Here is a 15,888-nt window from a genome sequence, read left to right as displayed (position 1 = left end):
CCCTCTGCCTGTCTGGTGGAGTGGGTGCGGCCAGAGCCCCACTGCCTCCAGTTTCCGGTTCTAACTGGGTCCCGAGTTCCTCCTCCGGATCACTCTAGTGCCGCCAGGGGTCAGAGTGAGCAGAAAGAGTTGATGATTAAAGGTGGTGGACTGTGAGTCCCCTGGCCTTAGTCTCTGCTCTCGCCCACGTGCTGGCTCCCTCTCCCTCTCACACACACACACTGGGCAACTGATTCCTCTGGAAAGGGGCCCCTGGGTGGCTCAGGTGGGAGTAGGAGCAGGACTGGGTGGGGCACCGACACCAGTACAGAAGGTGAGGGCAGGCCTAGGGTGAGGTTGGGCGGCATCAGCTCATTCTGGCTTCACACCGTCAGGTACTTCATGGTTTGGCTAATTACAGAGAAATAGACATGCCGAGTGAGTGGACAGAGCATGGCTCTGGGATCATACAGATCAGGGCTCCTTAGGGAACTATGCTGGCCCCTGGGCTAGTAGATGCCTGCCTCATAGGCGCTGGGTGCATAAGACATGTCTTCCAGGGCCAGTCCTGGGCTCAGCCCTAAGGGGGCCCTGTGTTCAGGCCAGCTCTCCCCAGACCACAACCTGCCAGCCAGAGGTGGCTCTATGGCAGCAATACCCCTTGTTGCCTTGTGCACACCTGTAGACCCAGCCCAGTTCTAGGGAAGGGTAGATTTGGGGAGACTCAGGTTATAGGTTTTGTTTTGTTGTCTGTTTGTTTTGAGACAGGGTCTCAAGCTGTCACCCTGGGTAGAGTGCCATGGCATCATAGCTCACAGCATCCTCAAGCTCTTGGGCTCAAGTGATCCTCTTGTCTGCAGTTTTTCTATTTTTAGTAGAGACAGGGTCTTGCTCTTGCTCTTGCTCTTGCTCAGGCTGGTTTCAAACTCATGAGCTCAAACAATCCACCTGCTTCAGTCTTCCAGAGTGCTAGGATTACAGGTGTGAGCCACTACGCCTGCCTCAGGTTGTAGTTTAAAGGAGCCAAGTCAGACATCTGAGGTGAGAAGGCAGAGCCCCTCCAGGGCACTTTCTGAATTCTTACGATGTGGGGGGGGGGGTGTGCCGGCACCTCAGGTGGGACTGCAGAGTGTCCCTGGAAAGTTACCTTCACTCTGAACACTCAGTTTTTTCCCTTTGGGGAAAAAAAAAACAAACTTGATCCAAGTCAATTTCAGTGTAAAACTTCATTGAGAGGACATTTGATAATTTGGTTCACTGGTTTCAAAAGCTTGGAAATTTTGTCCTAGTTAGAAATGAAGGAGTAGATGATGATGTTTTTTTTTTTTTTTTGCAGTTTTTTGTTTTTTTTGGGGGTTTTTTTGGCCAGGGCTGGGTTTGAACCCACCACCTCCAGCATATGGGGCGGTGCCCTACTCCTTTGAGCCACAGACACCACCCAGGAGTAGATGATTTTTTAAAAAGTGAAAGCTGAGACCTTTGGTCAGCCTGGCCCTTCCTTCTTGATTTTGAGCTCTTTCTCTTAAAAATAGTAGCGACTATTTGTAGAAATGCTTACATCCTGACACCCCCTTCAGCAAATGGGCCCTATTTCCAGTATATCATCTGCCTCCTGGCAAAATTGTGAAATCAAGTCTAATACTTGTCCAGTTCCTTAAGACTCATCTACCGTCTCACTTGATTCCCTCAGAGAGGTAGAGGGAGCAAAGGCTTGCAGTGAGGTTGGCCTGCCATGGTGTCCACTTATTCCTCTGCAGCCTCCTCCTCTCTCTCTCTTAGACTGTTGGGTTGTTCTGAGGATTAAATGAAAGACCGTGCCAGTAGCATGTGGACTTCTGATGCCAGCTACAAGGTGTCATATATTCCTGGGGGGAAACTGTTAGGATTATATTCCTTTGCAGAGTCCTTCAACAAGACAGACTTGATCCCTCTCCCAGGATCTCTGTTTTGTTCTGTCTCTCAAAGTCCTCTGAGCTCTAGAGCAGTGGTTCTCAACCTTCCTAATGCTGCGGCCCTTTAATACAGTTCTTTTGGGTCGCAACCCACAGGCTGAGAACTGCTGCTGTAGAGTCTCTTTTTGCTTCGCTCTTTGAAGCTTCTATTTCCAAGTTCCTTCATAGTCTAGAAGGCTGCTCCAACTCAGCCATCACATCTGCTTTCCAGCCAGCAGAAAGGAATACAGGAGGAAGAAGAAAATGACAAATGTACATGCAAGCTATATCTTAAGGAAATTATGAGAGGCCAATTTTTTAAAATTTAAAGACATGAATTCTGAGCCAAGTGTGGGTGACCAATGGCCCAGAGCATGTTTTCAAGAGGTTCTGAAAACACGTTCCCTTAGCAGAATTATGGTTTGAGTTTATGCACTGGTAGACTGCCATTGGTGGGTGACATAATATCAGTCAATATGTGGAAGGCATACATTGGTTTGTAATTGGTTAAAAAAATGAAACTTTGTCAGCTGTTCTCAACCTTTGGGTCACGACCCACAGGAACTATATTAAAGGGCCGCGGCATTAGGAAGGTTGAGGACCACTGGTATAAAGGCTTGGGATGTTTTAACTTAAGAACAGCTGTTAATCAGACACAATTCACCCCACCAGACATTTACAGATCTGTTGTGATGGGCTACAGCTGTAGTTCAAGCTTTGTCTTGCATGTCCTCAAGCCTATTAATGGTTAGTATCTTATCGTAACAAAGAGTAGCTCCAAAAGGGAGGGAGTATGACAAGGTGTGTTTAACCTGCTTTCTCCTCATGGCAGGTAAAATCAGCTTTAAGGTTTTTCTGGGGTCCCCTTTACCAAGAGGAAGTCTATTCAGTTCGTTGGGGGGGCTTAAGAGTTAGTTCACAGTTTAGCCATCCATTGATAAACCTTTCCTGAATTAATAAACTACTTTGTAATTAAACAAATAATTTTCTAACCCTATTTCTACATTAATAGATTTTTGGTGAAAAAGAACTTAACTTTTATTTTTTTTAAATCCCCAAATTTGTTTTATTCATTTAAAATGAATTCAAAATGGGAAAAAGGGTTTCGAATGTCTGAAAAAGTACTATTAAGAACTGAGGTGTAAGGCCGGGCATGGTGGCTCATGCCTGTAATCCTAGCCTTCTGGGAGCCCGAGGCCAGTGGATTGTTTGAGCTCATGGAGTTCAAGACCAGCCTGAGCAAAGAGCGAGAGCTATCTCTAAAGAGACTAGCTAGTGTCGTGGCAGACGCCTGTAGTCACAGCTACTTGGGGGCTGAGGCAAGAGAATCACTTGAGCCCAAGAATTTGAGGTTGCTGCGACACCACAGCACTCTACCAAGGGCAACAAAGTGAGACTCTGTTTCAAGCCTCCCCCCCCCAAAAAAAAAAAAAAAAAAACTGAGGTGTGGAGAGAAGTGAACACTCCTCCAATGTTGGTGGGACTGCAAATCAGTGCATCCTCCTTGGAAAGAAGTATGGAAATTCCTCAAAGAACTAAAAGTAGACCTACCATTTGCCCCTGCAATCCCACTATTAGGCATTTACCCTATGCCTAGTATGAAAAAAAGACATTTTATAACAGGGAAATTTGCATTCAAATGTTCAGAGCACCTCAGTTCATAAATGGCAAAGAAGTGGAAACAATCCAAGTGCCCATAAACACATGAATGGATTAATAAATTGTGGTATCTGTACACATAGAATACTAATCAACCATAAAAAAATAGATATTTTACATCCTTTGTAACAACCTGCATGAATTTGGAGAATATTCTCCAAAGTATCACAAGATTGGAAAACAAGCATCTCATGTACTCAACACCAATTTGAAACTAGGAGATTAATAATCAGAGATTTACGGGAGAGTGAGATTGCAATTGAATTCAGGAGGGAGGGAGGGAGGGGAGTTCATTTGCTTCCATCCAATGCATGGATATATGGCCCGCTCCCTGAGTGTGGGACTCAGCTACAACTCTGACTTTAACTTTCATGTGTAAATTATATAACCTAATAATATTAGTATGTGTGGTGTACATATACCACAGTTTATTAATGGTTTGTACTCTCACATTAATCTGTCCCAGCTGCTCTGGAGGCTGAGGCAGGAGAATCGTGGAAGCCCAAGAGCTAGAGGTTGCTGTGAGTCCTGTGACATCATGGCACTCTACTGAAGGTGGTAAAGTGAGACTCTGTCTCTACCAAAAAAAAAATGAAATAAAAAATTAATTAAAGGGGGCGGCGCCTGTGGCTCAATCGGTAGGGCGCCGGCCCCATATACCGAGGGTGGCGGGTTCAAACCCGGCCCGGCCAAACCGCAACCAGAAAATAGCCTGGCGTTGTGGCGGGCGCCTGTAGTCCCAGCTGCTCCGGAGGCTGAGGCAGGAGAATCGCTTAAGCCCAGGAGTTGGAGGTTGCTGTGAGCTGTGTGAGGCCACGGCACTCTACCGAGGGCCATAAAGTGAGACTCTGTCTCTACCAAAAAAAAAAAAAAAAAAATTAATTAAAAACAATTTTGTTCTCCTCAAATCGTTTGTTTTCCTGATGCAGCCTCAGGGACAAGTGCTGAGCTTTCAGCAACAATCAGAGATCATAGATGATATGGTAATTCAATTCTTTTTTTAAATTTCAGATTAATATGAGGGTATAGGCCTTGAGGTTACATAATTTACACATGAAGCGTTGGGGTCAGAGTTGTGGCCATTTCCTACACCCAAGGAGCATGCCTTATATCCACGAGTTGTGCCCACACGGGGGAAGATGCTGAACCTCCTCCCCCTTCTTGAATTTAATTGAGATCTTCTCACCTGTGGATCAGTGATTGTTAGTCTCCTATTGTCAAATTGGTATTGAGTACATGTGATGCAGGTTTTTCCAATCTTGTGCTACTTAGGAAATGTTCTCCAAATCCATCCAACACTTTTACTTATATTCCACTGATGAAAACTTAGTGAGGTAGCCACAGTTGGCTGCAGGAAGTCTGGGAAATGTCTTGAAATCTGAGCTCAAGCAATCTACCGGTTTTGGCTTCCCAGAGTGTTAGGAAAACAGATTACAGTGCTAGGCTTCCCAGAGTGCTAGGCATGAGCCACCACGCCCAGCTGAAGTCTGGGAACTGTATTTTATATTTCAGGCAGCCAGGTACCCAGCTAAGAGTCAAGTTTTCAAGAAGGGGATACTCCTGGGAGTCTCTGCCACAGATGGGCAGGAAGAGACCATACCCCCCATGTTGCTTCCCTTTCCTGTTTTTCTTTAGGGCCCTCCCCCCTGCATCACTGTTAACCCACAAATGCCTGGGCCCTCCAGCTCGCTCTGGCTATAGGGTCCCTCTCTCTGGGGCTTCATGGAGCATAACACTTTTCCCAGCTGCCTCAACCCTCTCACCTGCCAAGCCTGGCTGTCAGGTCCTTATGATAAATGCTGGCTAAATTCATAAATGAATGTGTTTTGGGGGTGCCTGGCAGTGTTACTGAATCCTAAAGGGCTGGCTCCAGAAGGGAGACTCTCAGGCTTCTTGAACAGCAGTTTTAGGTAGAGTACCCTTCTGGGGTGTCCAGGCTCACATTCCCAGCATGTCTTCTGCAGGCTCCCCAGGTGAGGTGGCAGAGTGACACCTGGGGCTCCTGGGGCCAGTGGAGCCCCTGCAGCAGGACCTGCGGAGGGGGCATCAGCTTCCGGGAGCGTCCCTGCTACTCCCAGAGGTAGGGAGACATGGGCAGGCTCATGGGAGGCTGGCTGCTGGGCCTTGGGTCACATGGGCAGAGCCCACCAAGCAACATATCTGTTCTGGAAGCAGCATCAGTGCAGGAAATCTAATCAAATCACTTCCCCATAGTTCCACTCTGAACTGGAGTTCTCCCCTTCATGCCTCCCTGAGACCTTAGCTCCCACTACGGTGCCTGCCTAGGGCAGGTACAGGACATTTTCATGGAATCAATGAATAATCTTCAGCTGGCAATTCTTCTGTGGCTTCCTTATCCCCCCATGCTCCCCACTTAAAGTGATTTATGGAGACTTGCCTTCTGACAGGCACACTAGTGGGGAGGAGTACCAAAGAAGGGGTGGGGCGGGCCCCCTGTTAGTGGGTTTGTTAACTGGTTGTTCCTGAGGACACTGTGAGTGAGGAGGAGGTAATATTCTAAACGCCTTATGCTTGATTACTCCTTAAGTCTCAGAATAACCTTACCAGGTGCATCTATATTACATCTTACTGATCTCCAAAGGCAGACTTTGCATTTTCTCTGGAAAGCTGCTCTAAGAGGGAGAGTGAGGCAAACCACAGGATAACTGGGTCTAACTTCTCCCAGTCATGGGGCCAATTTACACCTACCTGAGGGGGGGTGACGTGGGAGAGCACCCCCTCCTTGTCTTGCTGCCCCTCTGGCCCAGCGCTGCCCACTGGGAAGCCCCAAGGAAGCTGACAGGCAGGAGAGCCCCAGGAAGAGGCGGGGCCGTCGAGTCACAGGCCGGGTCATCCCCGTACTCTGGTCCCGCAGGAGAGACGGAGGCTCCAGCTGCGTGGGCCCCACCCGGAGCCACCGCTCTTGCCGCACCGAGGTAAGGCCCGGGACAGCCGCTCCGGCAGCCTCCTTGCCCGCGTCCTGCCCCGCTCCGTTAGCCCGACCTGGGCGCCCTCCTGCCCGTCCTCCCCGCAGCCCCCAGCGCCCGGCAGACGCGCCTGAGGAGGAGCCGGGCCGGGCGGAGGAGCCCTGGGCTGGGGCGGGGACACACTCCCGGACCCCGCTTCCCGGGACCTGGCCTCGCCCAGCACCTGCAGGCTGGCGACCTCTACCGTCCGCCCGCAGAGCTGCCCCGAGGGCGCGCGGGACTTCCGAGCCGAGCAGTGCGCCGACTTCGACGGCGTGGCCTTCCAGGGCCGGCGCTACCGGTGGCTGCCCTACTACGGCGGTAAGCGCTGGGGTCCGCGCGCGGTGCCACGTTCTACTAAATCGCCGGTACCCGAGCACGTGGCCAGCGCAGCCCAACACTGCTGATCACTTCCTGCCCTATGTATGCATTTTCAGACAGCTAAGGCTGTCTATACACTGCCAGTCGGCTTTTGTTCAGCCTGCAGTCTGACGTGGCCAGAGGCCGTCCCTTGGGCAAACTTTACCAGGGGGGCTGGAAGGGGCTTGATATGGCAAGACCTCCTTTCCTAGGGTTCGGGGGTCTGAGGAGGTGATCTGAGTAACTCTGAGGAGGCCTGGGTCATTAATTTTTAGAGAAATACAGTCCAGGAGAACATCACCAACACAAGTAACTAAAACGTTTTAGGTGAGTCAGAAGATGGCTTCCGGCTGGGTGCCGGTAGTTCAGTGGTTAGGGAGCTGGCCACATGCTTCGGGGCTGGTGGGTTCCAACCTGGCCCAGGCCTGCTAAACAAACAAACAACAACAAAAAAATAGCTGGGCATTGTGGCAGGCGCCTGTAGTCCCAGCTACAAGGGAAGCTGGGGCAAGAGAATTGCTTGAGCCCAAGAGTTTAAGGGTGCTATGAGCTCATGGCAGGGCACTCTACCCAGGGTGACAAAGTGAGACTGTCTCAACAACAAAAAAGATACCTTAGGTCAGGATAATCCTGAGTATTAGTTTTCATAGCTAACTGCAAATGACTCCTGAAAACTCTAAGGCACTCTAGATTCCAAATCAATATCCTGTGTATGTGGGGTGTGTGTGTGTGTGGTGGGGGTGGTTTCGGCCCATAAGAGGGCCTCAGTGGGGCCCTTTGGCGTTCAGTCCTCCTCTGGATCCTGAAATAGACATGTTTAAATGTAATTTAAGGGCTGTGTGTGGTGGCTCTGCCTGTAAGCCTAGCACTCTAGAAGGCGGAGGCAGGAGGATTGCTTGAGCTCAGGAGTTTGAGACCAGCCTGGGCAACAGTGAGATCCCATTTCTACCAAAAATAGAAAAATTTAGCTGGGCATGGTGGCAGGTGCATGTGGTCCCAGTTACTCAGGAGGCTGAGGCAGGAGGATTGTTTGAGGTTGCTGTGAGCTATGATGACACCACTCTCTTCAGGGTGATAGAGCAAGACTCTGTCTCAAAAATAAAGTATATTCACATTCTAGAAAAATTGGAATATAGAGGTCTAAAAGGAGTGGTAGAAGGTGGCTTCCTTGTTATGGAGATGATTATAATGCTAATTGCACTTTTGGACTGTTTAAATAGAGTATGTATATATAGATAAATAGAATAAGGGCTGGGCATGGTGTTTCATGCCTGTAACCCTAGAACTCTGGGAGGCCGAGGTGGGTGGATTGCTTGAACGCAGGAGTTTAAGACCAGCTTGAGCAAGAGTGAGACTCCATTTCTACTAAAAATAGAAAAACTATCTGGATGTGGTGGCACACACCTGCAGTCCCAGTTATTTGGGAGGCTGAGGCAGGAGGATTGCTTGAGCCCAGAGTTTGAGGTTCCTGTGAGCTGTGGGTGGGTATCTGTACAGGGGCTTCTCTCCATCCTCTCGTGGCCCATGCTTCTCTAGTGCCCGGGCAGGGTTTGGGCCTTGGGGAGGGGCATCGTGGAACCTTGAGATCGCAGCCCTCCTCTCTCGTCCACCCCAGCCCCAAACAAGTGTGAGCTGAACTGTATCCCCAAAGGGGAGAACTTCTACTACAAGCATAGAGAAGCCGTGATGGACGGGACGCCCTGCGAGCCCGGCAGCCGGGACGTCTGTGTGGATGGCAGTTGTCGCGTGAGTTGTGCCCAGCCCCTGTCCTCCCTTGGTTGGCTGGGAACTTAGTGCAGGTGTCCCCCTGCATGAGCAGGGCCAGATGGCTGTCATAAGCTCGATGTCTTAAGTCACCAGGACACCAAACCTAGCTCCCAGGGTGCCTTGCAGCCATCTCAGATGCCCTGTGACTCCCTTCCCTTTCTCTGCCCTTTAAGAATGCTAGCCCCACAGTAAGAGAAGCCCTCTGGGTGACACGTCACAGAAACCCAGCTAAAACTGACTCCAGAAAAGCAAAACAATGTTGAGAGATAGCTGAATGATCATGCTGGGAATCTCTCTCCTCTTAGCTCTGCTCTCCTTTCTGTCTGCATTGGGATCAGGTAGGCTCTTCTAGGAAGTGTGAGGCAGGCTCCAGGCTCCTGTTGTACAGTCTTTGACTCCCGGGAAAGGGGATTCTCATTCCTTGGAGTTCCAGCAACCTGGGGTTACCTCTGACTTGGCTTGGGGCTCACTCTGAGCCATGCTGACTTGCCCAAACACACACATCGGGGACCTCCATTCATGTTCTATGGGACAAAAGTGGCCCCCACAGCAAAACAGGGTATAGTTACCAGAAAATGGGAGACAGGAGCCAAGCAGACAGATGAATGGATCATCAGCCGGAGGCCAGACCCAAAGTTTATGCAGCTACCCCCAGCTTGATGGGGCTACATCATGCCCCATCACCTTGTCCCACCTGGCTTGCCAGATGCTGGGGTTAGGATGGCTGCTGGGGTCTGGTTCCTGGCCTGTCCACGATGCCTTCTTCCATGACTCCCGGCAGGTTGTTGGCTGTGACCATGAGCTAGACTCATCCAAGCAGGAGGACAAGTGTCTGCAGTGTGGGGGTGACGGCATGACCTGCTTCCCTGTTACAGGCACCTTTGATGCCAATGATCTCAGCAGAGGTGGGGGTCAGAAGACAGTTCACATGAGGGTCTGTCGTCTTTTCTTTCCTTGCCAAGGCTCCAGGCCAACTGGCCTTATGGCACCTAGGAGATTTGGCCATGTCAGGTCATGTCTAAGTGCCCCAGCCATGGCCTCAGGGTGGAGGCCATGCTCTTCAGTTAGGACCTTTGCTCACAAGTCCAGTCTAACCTTACTCCGCCATAGCTAATACCTCTCCAGTCCTTTCTCCCTCCTGGCTGCTCTGGGGGTCTGAGCCTTTCTGTCCCTGTGCCCTTCATAAAGCTGTTTCCTCTGGCAGGAGCTCTGTTCCCCAGGTAGACCAGACCTGCCTGTCTCCTGCTTGCCCTCCCACCCCATGCTGTGCCAGCTGCTGCCAGCACTAGGGGTGGGGTGGGGTGGGGAGGGCTTCTTCCTGTGGTTCTCATGCCTGGGAAGGGGTAGCTCAGCACTCCACATCTGTGTCTCTGCCTGTCAGGCTACAACCAGATCTTCATTGTTCCCACGGGGGCCACCAGCATCCGCATTGAGGAGGCTGCTGCCAGCAGGAACTTCCTGGGTGAGAGCTGTGGGTCAGGGCCTGGGTGTGTGTGGGGCAGAGGACAGAAGCGAGGCATGCTTCTGCCCCCGCCAAGTTGACTAGGTCATCTTACCCAGCGGTGAAGAATGTTCAAGGAGAATACTACCTCAATGGGCACTGGACTATCGAGGCTGCCAAGGCCCTGCCTGCAGCCAGCACCATCCTGCAGTATGAGCGGGGCGGTGAGGGGGACCTGGCCCCCGAGTGGCTGCATGCCCGGGGTCCTACCTCAGAGCCCCTGGTTATCGAGGTGAGAGCCGGGCTGTAGGGGGAGAGAGTGAGTGGGTGGCTCTCAATGCCCCGGAGCCAGCAGGCTCTGTACACAAATGAGGTTGGGCAAGAGGCTTGTTGGGTGTGGGGGACACCGCCTGGCAGCAGACCTCTCCACGAGGACCCTCCATGGCAGCTTCTCAGCCAGGAGCCCAACCCTGGCATACACTACGAGTACTACCTGCCCCTGCGCTGGCCCGGCCCTGGCCCCAGCTGGAGCCACAGCTCCTGGAGAGACTGCAGTGCTGAGTGTGGCAGAGGTGAGGGTGCAGACAGCTCGGGTGGGGGAGTGGGTCCCAGGTGCCACCAGCAGGGCAGGCTGTAGCCCTTATCCAAGCAGTCCTCGGTATGGGGTCACCTATGGGTGGAAGGTCCAGGGGTCTGGCCTAAGCTGGGAGAACCAGAGAGATTTCCCTATGGCACCTCGCAGGAGACAGTGCCCCACTGGGAGCCCAGGCCAGGCCTGGAACACTAAAAACTCTTGAGCCTCAGTTTCCTCATCTGAAAATTGGGGCGATGATGGCACCTACTGCTGGGGGTCATTTAAGACTTAACGAGAATGACCTTCAGAGTGTGTCCAGAATGGTGCCTGGTATGGGGCATACATTTGGTGTCTAAACATTGTCTCCACATAGGTCACCAGTCCCGCCTGGTGTTCTGCACTGTTGATGGCGAGGTCTACCCTGACCACATGTGCCAGCACCAGCCACGACCAGCTGACCACCGTTCCTGCAACCCTCACCAGTGCCCACAGACCAAGCGGTGAGGCCTCCCCAGCTCCCCAACCCTGGGAGGCCCAGAACTTGGGTGGAAAGGGAAGGGGTCCCTCAGCTGCTTTATGTGTAGAACAAAGAGATTGGGTGGCCCAAGGCTCCCCACGGCTGCGGCCGGGGTTGGGAGTGGCAGCTGTCACTGAGGGAGGCAATGAAAGGTCTGAGCATGAGGCCCAGGGCTGTTCTCTCCACCCTCGTGTGCCGACAAATTACTCAGGATATCCAGACTGGTGGAAGGAAGGCCAGGGAAGGTACTGGAGGTCCCTGTCTGCCTGCCAGGAGGGGGGCTTGGCTGGGCAGATGCTGAGGGGGTGGGCCAGGGTCAGGCCAAAGGGCCTATCAGTATCGGTGATGCCTTTATTCGTGCACAAAGGACCTCTTACCTACACCGGCCTAGAGTGTGGCACCTTGCTGGGGCCCACCATGTATGTGGGAAAAGGTAATCTGAGGTCTGCAGAGCTGGTGCATTTCCACCCCTTGCCCAGCATTGGTGGCAGCTGGCCTCACGGGATGGTGGTGGACTTGGCTTTGCATGGTATGGTGGGGGCTGTCCTTTCCTCTGGGTCCTGGCACCTGGCATCAGGGTCAGAGGTGCTCCATGTATAAGTGAGGAAAGCCCCTCAGGGGATGCCTGGCTATGACCATACCCAAAGGGAATTGGGTCTGATGGGGGAGAGAGGACCTGGTGAGAAGGGGGTGCTTGAGAAAGGACAACACAGCTGGGGGCAGCACTCCGAGCTGGGCATGGTGGAGAGAATGCAAGAGAGGGTCTGATCTTGGTCTTCATGCAAGCACGATGTTCAGGGAACAGGACAGGTGGGGTCCTCAGGACGTTCCTGTGTGGCTGCTGCCCCCCACCCCACCCCCAGGGCTGGGCTTCAGCCCCTACTCCTGGGCCAGTCTCACCTGATCCCTACTCCTGCCAGCTGGAAGACAGGGCCATGGATGCCCTGCTCAGCCTCCTGTGGAGGCGGCTCCCAGGCTCGCTCTGTCTACTGTGTCTCTTCCAACGGGGCTGGTGACCAGGAGGCCACCAAGGAGGCTGAGTGCGCCAGCCTGCCTGGGAAGCCCCCTGCCACACGGGCTTGCAACTTGCAGCGTTGTGCAGCCTGGAGCCTGGAGCCCTGGGGAGAGGTGAGTCAGGACAGAGCTGGGGGGCTGTCCTCTGCTATGGAAACCAGGGTCCTAGGGAGGGCAGTGTGACTTGGAAGCTGTGGTCAAGGCTGGGACCAGAAGCAGGGATCCCGGAGCAGAGCAGGAAAGGGTCTGCCTTGGCAGGAGGAAGCCAGATGTATCGTCTGGGGCCAGGGAGGAGCTGGCGGTGTCGAGGGCTGCTCGTTCTTGCTTCCAGCTACCAATAGGGGGACGTGGAGAACACACCTCAGCCTCTTGTCACACTCATGGTTCAGACTTTGTGACCTCAGGGGAGTGACTTGGCATCTCTGGACCTGGGGAAGAGGTCATGGGCAGTAGGGTTCTGTCTACTTCCATGCAGGGGCCCTCTGGCAGGGGTGAGCTCCTGCTGACAGCCTGGTCCTTACAGTGTTCTGTCAGCTGTGGTGCTGGCATCCGAAGGCGGAATGTCACTTGCCGAGGTGATAGGGGATCTCTGCTCCATGCCACAGCATGCTCCTTGGAGGACCAGCCCCACCTCACTGAGCCCTGTGTGGGTACGGACTGTCCTGTCCTCACTGGCCAGGCCTGGCATGTTGGTGCCTGGGGACTGGTGAGTGACTCTGGGCCTGCTGCCCGGCACTGGGTCCATGGGTCTCTGGCAGGTGGCTTCACATGTGCCCCATCCTTGCATCTGACACGCAATACTGGGCATTTTCCCCTTTCTCTATCCATGTGGGTGCCCCCAAACCCCATCCTCAGGGCCTCTCTCCACCCACGGGCCTCAGTGTTCCAAGAGCTGCAGCTCGGGCACTCGGAGGCGACAGGTCATCTGTGCGATTGGGCCACCTAGCCACTGCGGAAGCCTGCAGCACTCACAGCCTGCGGACCTGGAGCCCTGTAACACGCAGCCCTGCCATCTGCCCCAGGGTAAGGACAAGAGGGCAGGAGGAGCTTGGCCTGACTTTTCTTCCACTCTCTGCCAACCCAGTGAGCATTCTCTGCTGCACGTCCAGGCCCTCACCTACCCAGTCCCCCGGACCAGAGTTGTAGCTGCAGCTCCCAGGTGCCTTTGCTTGGTGTGAGCATGGGGCGTTGAGGAAGGGCTGGGGTTGTACCTGAGTGGAGGACGCTGCAGGGCCGGCCTTAGAGACTACAGAGAGGCGTGTTCAGCTTTGACATGGTAGTGAGGGAGCCGGTGAGGGGAGGGCAGGATTCTGTTGAAGGCTTGTGGCAAAGAACCAATGGCCTTGGAGTCAGCAGCAGACTCTGGTTCAAATCCACTCCATTGCAGCCCTAGGCAAGGCCTTTCCTGTCTGGTTCTCTGCTTGCCCATCTGTAAAATGGGTTTAAAAGAGTGAATTTCCAGGCATGTGGAGTGACTTTTGGAGCACACCAGGGCTTGGTACTTGTGTAAACAAAAGGTGAATGGTAGGCTGGGTGCGGCGACTTACACCTGTAATCTTAGCACCCTAGGAGGCCAAGGCAGGAAGCTCACTTGAGGTCAGGCATTTGAGACCAGCCTGAACAAGAGCAAGACTCCACCTCCACTAAAAACAGAAAAATGAGCTGGGTGTGTGGTGGGTGCCTATAGTCTCAGCTACTCAGGAGTTTCATACAGAAGGATCCCCCGAGCTCAATGTAAGGTAGCAGTTGACTTCATCAAGTCACAAAGCCAGATAAAGAGCAATAGCTAAAGTTTATTTGGCAGGCTGAGACTCAACAGGCATCGGCCCCCAACAGCAAGAGTGCTTTTCTTTTAAAGGTTTTAGGTAGGGTAGGAGGGCGAGAGTGTTACTTTGGTGTGCTAGGGACTTTGCCAGGGACAGTTCCAGCTGGCTTTCCTCTGACTTGCTGCTATTCGTTTATAGTTTAGCTGCCCTGGAGCCATTGTGTTTGCTAGTTCCTCCTTTCTTCTAGCTGGGTCCCAGAGGGGTGGTTTTACCAGAACAGCCAAGATGGAGTTCCTCATGTTCAAAATGGAGTGGCCTCTGCTTGCTCTGCTTTTGGAGTTCCTCCCACCAACCTACCACCCAGGAGCTCCTATGAGCTGAGGTGATGCCACTGGACTCCAGTAGAGGCAATAGAGCAAGACTGTCTCAAAAAGAAAAGAAAAAAGATGGGTGGTAGTGATGGAGGCCATGTCGGCCTGTGCTCATCTGCAGGGCCCCTGCCTGTGGCCTGGCCTGGCCCCCAGGCTCACTAGCAGGAAAGTTCCTGGACTCCTGGCCCATAGCCAGATCCATTCTATTTCCCAAGGCCCTGGTACCTTCCTGGAAGGTGGTCTTGAGTCTGCCTCAGGGACAGGTAGGATTCATATAGAAAGGAAGGAAAAGAGTTTCAGGCTAGGCAGAGTTGTAAAAGAAATAACCTTTATTGCTCTTCTTTTTTATCCCGATCAGCCAAACATCATATACTTTCTAATGTATCTATTTTCCCTTTTTTATTGACATATAACAATTGTGTTCATTGGGGGTACTTGTGATATTCATTATATGCATAGTGTAATGACCAAATCAGGGTAAAATTTAGGTTCTCCATTACTTCAAACACTTAGGATTTCTTTGCAACTCTTCAAGCTATTTTGAAATATACAATATCACGAGAACTCGTTCACGTCCAACTGTATGTTTGTGCCCACTAACCACCCTCTGTTCACCTTCCTCTGCCCCCGCTCCCAGGCTCTGGTAACCACGATTCCTTCCACTCTCTACCCCATGAGATAGATCAATCCTTTTAGCTCCCACATATGGGTGAGGTGTGAGAATATCCAGTATCTGTCTTTCTATGACTGGCTTAGTTCACCTAACATAATCCCCTCCAGATCCATCCATGTCGTTGCGGATGATAAGAGTTCTTTTATTTATTTATTTATTTTTTTTTTTTTTGAGAGTCTCATTTTGTCACCCTTGGTAGAGTGCAGTGGCATCACAGCTCACAGCAACCTCAAACTCTTAGGCTCAAGTGATTTTCTTGCCTCAGCCTCCCAAGTAGCTGGGACTACAGGTGCCTGCTACAACATCGGGCTAATTTTTCTACTTTTAGGAGAGACAGGTTCTTGCTCTGGCTCAGGCTGGTCTTGAATTCCTGAGCTCAAGCTATCTACTCACCTTGGCCTCCCAGAGTGCTAGGATGACAGGTGTGAGCCACCGTGCTCGGCCATGATTTCATTCTTTTTATTGGCTGAAAGGTATTCCATATGTTCAGATACCACATTTTCCTTATGCGTTTACCCGCTGGTGGACACGTACGTTGGTTCCCTCTCTTGGCTGATGTTCCATATCGTGACTGGTGTTTCAGTGAATGTGGAGGTGCAGGTGTCCCTTGATACACTGATTTGCTTTCCATTGCTGGATGGTGTGGTAGGTCTATTTGTAGTTTTCTGAGAAACATCCATACTGTTTTCCATAGTGGCCTGAACTCATGAGTTCGACACCAGCCTAAGCCAGAGCAAGACCTCATTTCTAAACATAGCTGGGTATTGTGGCGGGTACTTGTAGTCCCAGCCACTTGGGAGGCTAAGGCAAGAAAGTGGCTTAAGCCCAAGGGTTTGAGGTTGCTGTGAGCTGTGATGCCATAGCATTCTA

The 15,888-nt window shown here is 52.1% G+C and overlaps 1 protein-coding gene across 8 annotated transcripts in view; it reads left to right on the top strand.

Moving 5' to 3' along the window:
- The window catches only part of PAPLN (papilin, proteoglycan like sulfated glycoprotein), a 48,694-nt gene that overhangs the window by 15,666 nt on the left and 17,140 nt on the right, over positions 1 to 15,888 (top strand). For all 8 annotated transcript variants that reach the window (XM_053603420.1, XM_053603426.1, XM_053603425.1 and 5 more), the window contains 12 exons: positions 5,534 to 5,649; positions 6,445 to 6,505; positions 6,754 to 6,856; positions 8,511 to 8,641; positions 9,444 to 9,567; positions 10,044 to 10,124; positions 10,223 to 10,395; positions 10,552 to 10,675; positions 11,051 to 11,177; positions 12,115 to 12,322; positions 12,732 to 12,914; positions 13,090 to 13,231. In XM_053603420.1, the coding sequence (XP_053459395.1) occupies positions 5,534 to 5,649; positions 6,445 to 6,505; positions 6,754 to 6,856; positions 8,511 to 8,641; positions 9,444 to 9,567; positions 10,044 to 10,124; positions 10,223 to 10,395; positions 10,552 to 10,675; positions 11,051 to 11,177; positions 12,115 to 12,322; positions 12,732 to 12,914; positions 13,090 to 13,231 (1,573 nt within the window). The remainder of the gene's footprint in view (positions 1 to 5,533; positions 5,650 to 6,444; positions 6,506 to 6,753; positions 6,857 to 8,510; positions 8,642 to 9,443; positions 9,568 to 10,043; positions 10,125 to 10,222; positions 10,396 to 10,551; positions 10,676 to 11,050; positions 11,178 to 12,114; positions 12,323 to 12,731; positions 12,915 to 13,089; positions 13,232 to 15,888) is intronic.

The sequence above is a fragment of the Nycticebus coucang genome, chromosome 9 (genome assembly GCF_027406575.1).
Source record: "Nycticebus coucang isolate mNycCou1 chromosome 9, mNycCou1.pri, whole genome shotgun sequence".
Lineage (NCBI taxonomy): Eukaryota > Metazoa > Chordata > Mammalia > Primates > Lorisidae > Nycticebus > Nycticebus coucang.
The sequence above is the reverse complement of the archived record's forward strand: the minus strand, read 5'-3'. Positions and strand labels throughout refer to the sequence as shown.